The following is an 8,769-nucleotide window of genomic DNA, read 5'->3' on the forward strand; positions in this document are numbered from 1 at the left end:
GCTGATAAATAATTTTGGCTGAATACCAAGGCTGAAGTTGACCTTCACAGCATCTCTATTAAAAACCTTCTACGAGATACTTAAATTTGAGAAACAACTGTCCACACATTAACAAGGTGCCCTTGGGTGCCATGTCTATAAACAATGGAAACTTCAAAGGGACCCACACGTGTTGAATGTGAAGCTGCTGCTGAAGGACAGGAAGGGGGAGGAGGGTGACCTCAGGAAGGTGTTCTGGGTGAAGGCAGAGACTTGGGGTACACTTGATGGGGACAGAGGAACGAGGCCTCACTCATAGTTTGAGATGGCCGGGGCCCTGGAAACAGAGATGCCACTCAAGGTGGCCGATGTCACGTCTTCAGAGAATTCTCTCAGCATGTTGGGGAATTGCGTCTGCAAGTAGGAGCCATTTTCAGCAGCTGGATAGTAAGAGTCATCGCCAAAGCTTCTTGCCAAGGCACTGTTGGTTGCTAGAAGTCACCGCTGGGAGCTGATAGACAAAAGTTAGTGTGGAAGTAGTTTTGGCAGCAAGCATTCTAAATAATTAAGCATTGCATCAGCCTCGGAGACCAAGGGTCTGTCAGAAGGAGATGCTGACCACAGTTTGCCATGTACGTCAGGGACTACACTTTTCCCTTCCCTGATTCATGAGCCAAAGGCAGGGGCTGGCGTCCAAGGCACCTGTGACTGAGGCTGACCTAAAGAACACATCATTGTTGTTGCCTCAGTATAGCTCATGACCCCAAGCAATTACACTTCAGGGAAGTATTTGGCATAGGTGCGTAAAAGTCTATATAGCAGCTAATAAGTCATATTAGATTTTTAAAAATGTTTTTTATTGATTTTTTAGAAAGAGAGGAAGGGAGAGAGAGAAAGAGAGAGAGAGAAAGAGAGAGAGAGAGAGAGAGAGAAACGTCAGTGTGATAGAGAAACACCAGTTGGCTGCTTCCTGTGGGCTCCCTACTGGGGATCGAGCCCACAACCTGAGCATATGCCCTGAGCTAGAATCAAACTGGGCAAATTGAATTTTTTAAATGGAAGACTTTATGTTTTAGATACTTTTTTAGGTTTAGCATCAAAATTAAGCAGGAGGGCCCTGGCCTGTTTGGCTCAGCGGTTAGAGCATCAGCCTGCCGTCCAGAGAGACCCGGGTTCGGTTCCTGCTAAGGGCACGTACCTGGGTTGCAGTTTGTCCCCGGCCTTGGTTGGGTTGTGCAGGTGGCAACAACTTGATGTGTCCCTTTCACATCGATATTTCTCTCTCTCTCTCCCTCCCTCCCACTCTATCTAAACAAAAAATGAAGAAAATGTCCTCGGGTGAGGATAAAAAATAATTAAGCAGGCTTACCCTGTGCCCTGTGCCCTCACACATGCATAGTCTCCCCCCACTATCAGCGTTTCCTACCAGAGAGGTACATGGTCACCCTCCGTGAACCTACATTGGCCCATCATAATCACCCAAGTCCATAGTTTACCTTAGGGTCTCTCTTGGTGCTGTATATTCTATGGGTTGGACAAATGTATAACGACCTGCGTCATCATTATAGTGCCCTACAGAGTAGTTTCACTGACCTAAAAGTCCTCCTCTGTGCTCACCTGTTTATCTACCCCTCCCCCCACATCTTCATATTGGATTATTAGATTATGAAATAGGATTAAGGCACATTTATCTTTAATTAGGCCATCTTTTTGAGTTCTTTAATTATAAGGAATTTCTCATAGGCTAAAGTACCTGCAGAGAAAGTCGGCCATTGGAAGGTACAGACTCATTTGGGGCTCAAGATTCTGGATGTTCATCTATTTACAGAGCTCAGTAACAAGTCAATAAGAGAGTAAAGATGATACATCTCATGATCATTTTCCAAATGGAAGATCTTATTTCACTTGGCTAGGCTTTTGAGCCCAGGCTAAATTCTGGGGAACAAAGAACTTGATGATATCTCGCAGTACTCTAAAAATCCCTTATTGTCATGCCTCCCCTAACCTCTACTTAGTACAGGTATGTAGATGTAGATGAAAACGTTTTTATAAGTATGCTTCTTATTAACAGAAGCATAATCATATACCTCAAATCTAACTTTCTGGATCACATATTTTAGTGCTATTCAATACATCAGTAAAAATCTTTTGGATTCAAAGAAACTCTCTTCCCTTCATAGGACACCAGTCTATTTTAGGGTTCAAATTTATTTATTTATTTTTTAATTTTAAAAATTTTTTTCTGTCTGTGTTTTTATTTATTTTTGTTGCAGATGTTTCTCCTTTTTCCCTCATTGACACCCTCTTCCCCATCTGTCTCGCCCCTGCCCCACCTTTGTTGTCCATGTCCATTGTTCATGCATACATGCATATAAGTTCTGTGGTTTATCTCTCCCCCACAACCCCTTCTTCTGGGGACTGTCAGTCTGTACCCCACATCTATGTCTCTGGGACTACCCCATTCCTCAGACTGTTATGTTCATTATATTCCACAAATAAGTGAGATCATATGATACTTGTCTTTCTCTGTTTGGCTTGTTTCACTTAGGATGATACTTTCCAACTCCCTCCATGTAGTCTCAAAGGATAAGAGATCTTTCTTTCTTACAGCTGCGTAGTACTCCATTCTGTATATGTACCACTGCTTTTTTATCCATTCGTCTACTGATGGACACGGGCTATTTCCAGATCTTAGCTATTGTAAATAGTGCTGCTACAAACATGGGGTACATATATTCTTTCTGATTGGTGTTTCAGGCTTGTTAGGGTGTATTCTTAGAAGTGGGATCACTGGTTCAAATGGAAGTTCAATTTTTAATTTTTTGAGGTAATACCATATTGTTTTCAATAATGGCTGCACCAGCCTGCATTCCCACCAGCAGTGTACTAGAGTCCCCTTTTCTCCACAGCCTCGCCAACACTTGTTGTTTGATGATTTGTTGATGGCAGCCATTCTGACAGGTGTGAGGTGATACCTCATAGTTGTTTTAATTTGCATCTTTCTGATGATTAGTGATGTTGAGCATTTCTTCATATGTCTCTTAACCATTTGTATGTCCTGTTTGGAGAGGTGTCTATTTAGTTCCTCTGCTCATTTTTTAATTGGGTTCTTTGTCTTCCTTTTGTTAAGTTGTATGAGCACTCTCTATAAATTGGAAATTAACCTCTTATCTGATATATCAATTGCAATTATGCTCTCCCATACAGTAGGTTACCTTTCTATTTTGATGATTGTATCTTTCGCTGTGCAGAAGCTTTTGAGTTTGATGTAGTCCCATGTGTTCATTTTCTACTTTGTTTCTATTGCCTTAGGTGATTTATCAGTGAAAATTCTGCTGCGTATGGTGTCTGGAATTTTGTTGCCTACAGTTTCTTCTAGGATTTTTATGGATTCATGAGTCACATTTAAGTCTTTTATCTATTTTGAGTTTATTCTTGTATATGGTGTAAATTTATGGTCTAGTTTCATTTTTTTTGCATGTAGCTGTCCAATTTTCCAAGCACCATTTATTAAAGAGGCTGTCCTTACTCCACTGTATGTTCTCGCCACCTTTGTCAAATATTAATTGAGCATATTGCCTTGAGTCCATTTCTGGGTTCCCTGTTCTGTTCCACTGGTACATATGCCTGTTCTTGTGCCAACACCAGGCTGTCTTGATTACAGTGGCTTTGTAGTATAACCTGAAATCTGGTAATGTGATCCCTCCAACTTTGTTCTTCTTTTTTCAAAATTGCTGTGGCTATTTGGAGTCTTTTTTGGTTCCATATAAACTTTTGAAGTATTTGTTCTAGTCTTTGAAGTATGTCATTGGTATTTCAATGGGGATTGCATTGAATCTATAGATTGCTTTGGGTAGTATGGACATTTTAATGATGTCAATTCTTCCAATCCATGAACAAGGTATGTACTTCCACTTTTTTATATCTTCCTCTTTTTCTTTTTCAATGACCTGTAGTTTTCTGTGAATAGGTTCTTTATTTCTTTGGTTAACTTTATTCCTAGGTGTCTTAATTATTTTGCCATGATGATAAAGGGGATTGTTTTTTTAGTTTCTCTTTCTGTGAGTTCATTAATGGTGTATAAGAATGCCATCGATTCCTTGATGTTAATTTTGTATCCTGCTACTTTGCCAAATTCATTTATTAAGTCTAGTAAATTTTTGATGGAGTCTTTGGGGTTTTCCACATATAGTATCATGTCATCTGCGAATAATGACAGTTTCACTTCCTCCTTTCCAATTTGGATCCCTTTTATTTTTTCTTCCTGTCTAATTGCCATGATCAAGACTTTCAGTACTATGTTAAATAAGAGTGGCAAAAGTGGGCTAGTGTTCACATTTTTTTCTTTAAATATGATAGACATAAACTGGGTAAGAATTGAACCTCTGGTGTCAGGCACCACATTGCCATCCTTGGATTGTATGTGCAAATAAATTATAAGAACTAAGCCCTGGCTGGTTCGGCTCAGCAGTTAGGGCGTCAGCCTGTGGACCAATGAGTTGCCAGTTCAATTTTGGTCAAGGGCATGTACCTCAGTTGCAGTTGTCCCTGGCCCAGTGTAGGAGGCATCCTGTCGATGTGTTTCTCTCACATCAATGTTTCTCTTTCTCTCTTCCTCTCTCCCTCCCTCCCACTCTATCTGAAGATAAATGGAAAAATATCCTCGGATGAGGATTACAAAAAAACAAAAACAAACAAAAAAAACTATAAAAGTTTTTGTCTCCTAATGCTTGGAGGGACAGCTTCAGGCATCGTTGGTTCTTCTGGTTGGTTCCCCACACCCGCTCAATCACCCATTGCATTTTTCTCTGATGCCCTGATAACTCTGGTCGTCCTGAGGCACCTAATACCTGCAAACCCTTGTTTGTATTTGGTTGCTGAGTATGAGGAGGGTTAACTTGCTCTTCTGTAGGCTACATGGATAAACCCCGTCAAAGTTACTACCACACATGGATCTTTCTGATTAGCAAAGGAAGGGAAACGTTAGGGAATACTACTCTCCAGGATGCTAGTGCTTTATGTCATTATGTTTTAGAACATTCCCTTGGGAATGCAGGAAGGGATTTCCTCCCCAGTATTTTATGGATTGCACTTGCAAATAAATCATAAAAACTAGAAAAGTGTTTATCTCCTAATGTATGGAGGGACAGCTTCGAGCCCTGGATGTGAGCACAGAAGTTTCTCGACTCACTTCCTCTTTTACCATAGACACTGTCGTTTCTTCTTCCTGCTTTCCAAAGGTGGGAAACACGGACACCGACTGAGAGCTTTGGAGAGTTCTGACAGGTGAGTGGCAGACGATTGACGTCTTTGTAGACAGAAGGGTATCATTACAGAACAATTCAATACGATTTAAAAATATATATTATGCTAAGCAAAATAAGCCAATCAAAGAAATACAAGTATTACATAATCTCCCTTATTTGTGGAATCTGATGAACAAAATAAACTGATGAACAAAATAAACCAGAGACATAGGAGTAAGGTTCAAACGGACAAACCTCAAAGGATTGGGAGGGAGGGAAGAGATAAACCAAAGAACTTATACACATAAGCATAACCAGTGGATATAGATAACAATGGTATGGGGTGGGGGGGGGAAGGGAATGGGAAGAGAGTGTCAATGGAGGAAAAAGGAGAAACATCTGTAACAAAAATAAATTAATTAAAAATATATATTTCCATGTCTTATACTGCCCCTACTTTCTTTGATAAAAGAACAGGAAAAATAGTGTTTTTAATTGTATGGCCTGGGGGGCGAAAGCAGACTGGAGGGGGTCATTGGGGGAAAAGGGGGTCATCCATAATACTTTCAACAATAAAGATAAATTAAACAAAATAAAAGTTTATTGTTAATGTAGTAAATAGGTAGACTAAAAATAAGATTTGGCATAAAACAACCTTTTGAATTCAACAAATATTTTATGAGCACTTGGTATGTGAATAGCTATCATTGTGCAGGGAGAAATGAATTGCATGTCCTAAGGTTTATTAAAGTTTCTTGAGAGGGCAGAGTGCAGAGACAAGGTTACAGATGCTTTTCATGTATGGCAGTTGAGCAAGATACATTCTAATTATGGGTATTCCAAGTTAGAAGAGAAGATGTCTAGTTAGAAATTAGAGAGACTGTTAGCAGAGGTAGGGGCCCTGTCATAGCCTCTGGAGGATGCTCCTGTCTCCAAGTGACAGCTTTAAATGGAATGTCGTATGTCACAGTCTAGAATGACTCCTCTTTGCAAGGTGCTAAAATGTGTCACAGGAACATACTTTGCAGTTGATGGGCATCTGAGGTGTAGTTTGAAAAGCTGAGTAACTGCTTCTCACGGAAAGTGTAGAGAAACAATGACAACGTGAAGGCTAAACATTACAATGAAGACGAAAGGTAATGTGTCACATGCATGGGAGGGAGATTTTTTTTTTAAAAATCATTCTTTAATTTGGGCTTTTGAGAGAGAAAGAATTTTGGTACAATGTATTAACTTTTTCACAGAGAATGGTAAATTTTGCATAGAAATCAAATGGGGACAGGGATTCTCCAAGGATAGAAGTGTAGTAGAACTGAGTCAGGGAGGGCGGGCAGTTTAAGAAAGTCCTTAAGGAAAATACTGGTTCTCTCTGTGGCCTCTGCAATGAAACTGACATGTAGGATGGAAAGGTCCGCCAACCAGGCTGTGTTCCACCCTCACCCATTCTCCGCTGTCCCCATCTGCCTTCCTGCCAGCTCTTCCCATTGCCTCCCAGCCCAACAGTTGTCTGTCTGTCAGTCTTGACGCATTCAGCTGTTCTCAAGTTGGCGAACCTTGCTTGGAAAGTTGAGGTAAGTTATTAGAAGATGTGTTATTTCACTAGCATGGTTTTGTCTCTGGATCATGGTTACCCATTTTTTTTGTGTGTGTGTGTGACAAATTCCTTTGAGGACCCGATGAGGAAAGGTGTTAACACACCTCTGGAAAAAGAGAATGTGGTCATCCGCAAACGCCAGTATCGGGAGGATACGAACGGTGTCAAAGCTCTCTTTGCCTTTTTTCAAGGCCAAAGATTCATGTAAAAAACAGCAAATGCTTAAGCTAATCTTTTCTGCAGGTGTCAGTCCCCGCGTGGTGCTGTCCAGAGTACAGCACCTTCTGCTCCAGGGTGTGGAGCTGATTTACTAACTTATTGAAAGTTGATCTCGAGTGGTGTGTGTGTTTGTGTGTGTGTGTGTTTAATTTATAAATTGGGAGCATGTTTGTCTGTCCACCACACAGAAGGCCACAGTAGAGTAATGATGTGAGTGTGTTTTATAATCAGAATAGTACTAAAACAATCAGATAACTATATTTTAGGAGGTACTAGAGGAAAAGTTCAATTTAAAAACACTCTAAGCACCTACATGGTACAAGGCATTGGGTTTGGAATGATGCAGAGTAAAGTCCTGATAATATGTAGTTTCCAAAGAATCTTATTCCCAAAAGGAAGCTAAAGGAATCACACAAATAACTGAATTTACGCATAGTATGTAATCTTGTAAGAAAAGATACAAAGGGAACCTCTGGAGAACTGGAGAGAGAATTTCCTTTCTTACAAAAGTGATCATCAAAGGCTGATAGGGGAGAGTTGTATTTGAAGGGTGCCATAGGAGAGTATAAAATTCACAACCTCATTTGAGACTCATAAGGACCCTATGAAGTGATCATTACAAATTCAGAGACAAAGAGTTGAGATGACATATTAAGAAACCACAGCTACAATGTCCATGATGAGGAATATTTATTTTTCTTAAGACATTTCATAAACCACACATCATGTTGTAAATCAATTCCTTTATTTTTTTGCAGATAAACTATTTCACACTCACCCCTTGTCCTCATTCGTGAAATCATGCTGCTGAATAACAACGTGACCGAGTTCATTCTGCTTGGGTTGACTCAGGACCCTGTTAGGAAGAAAATAGTGTTTGTCACTTTCTTGTTTTTTTATCTGGGGACGTTGCTGGGGAACTTTCTGATTATTACTACTATCAAGACCAGCCAGACACTTGGGAGTCCAATGTACTTCTTCCTTTTCCATTTGTCCTTATCTGACACCTGCTTCTCTACTTCCGTAGCTCCTCGAATGATTGCGGACGCCCTTTTGAAGAATACCACTATCTCTTTCAGTGAGTGCATGGTCCAAGTCTTTTCATTCCATTTCTTCGGCTGCCTGGAGATCTTCATCCTGATCCTCATGGCCCTTGACCGCTATGTGGCCATCTGTAAACCCTTGCGCTATATGACCATCATGCGTCGACGGGTCTGTGGTGTGTTGGTGGCCACGGCCTGGGTGGGGTCCTGTGTGCATTCTTTAGCTCAGGTTTTTCTAACCTTGAGTTTACCTTTCTGTGGCCCCAATGTGATCGATCACTATTTATGTGACTTGCAGCCCCTGTTGCAGCTTGCTTGTACAGATACCTACATGATCAATCTGCTCTTGGTGTCCAACAGTGGGGCCATTTGTACAGTGAGTTTCGTCATGCTGATGTTCTCCTACGTTGTCATCTTGCACTCGCTGAGAAACCACAGCGCCGAAGGGAGGAAAAAAGCCCTCTCCACCTGCGTCTCCCACATCATCGTGGTCGTCCTGTTCTTTGGTCCTTGCATATTTATATACACCCGCCCGGCGACCACTTACCCCATGGATAAGATGATAGCTGTGTTTTATACACTTGGAACACCCTTGCTCAACCCTTTGATATATACGCTGAGGAATGCAGAGGTGAAAAATGCCATGAGGAAGTTCTGGAGCAGGAAGCTCATCTCAGATGACAAATGA

The 8,769-nt window shown here is 40.9% G+C and overlaps 1 protein-coding gene across 1 annotated transcript; it reads left to right on the forward strand.

Moving 5' to 3' along the window:
- Positions 1-7,839: 7,839 nt before the first annotated feature.
- LOC118628196 (olfactory receptor 4C16-like) lies at positions 7,840-8,769 on the forward strand. Its single transcript, XM_036258991.1, has one exon. The coding sequence runs from the start codon at positions 7,840-7,842 to the stop codon at positions 8,767-8,769; it is 930 nt and encodes a 309-aa protein (XP_036114884.1).

Source organism: Molossus molossus, unplaced genomic scaffold (genome assembly GCF_014108415.1).
Source record: "Molossus molossus isolate mMolMol1 unplaced genomic scaffold, mMolMol1.p scaffold_m16_p_13, whole genome shotgun sequence".
Classification (NCBI taxonomy): Eukaryota; Metazoa; Chordata; class Mammalia; order Chiroptera; family Molossidae; genus Molossus; species Molossus molossus.

What these genes read in the sequence shown, in the direction of transcription:
- LOC118628196 (XM_036258991.1), top strand. Translation starts at nt 7,840, where the DNA reads ATGCTGCTGAATAACAACGTGACCGAGTTCATTCTGCTTGGGTTGACT.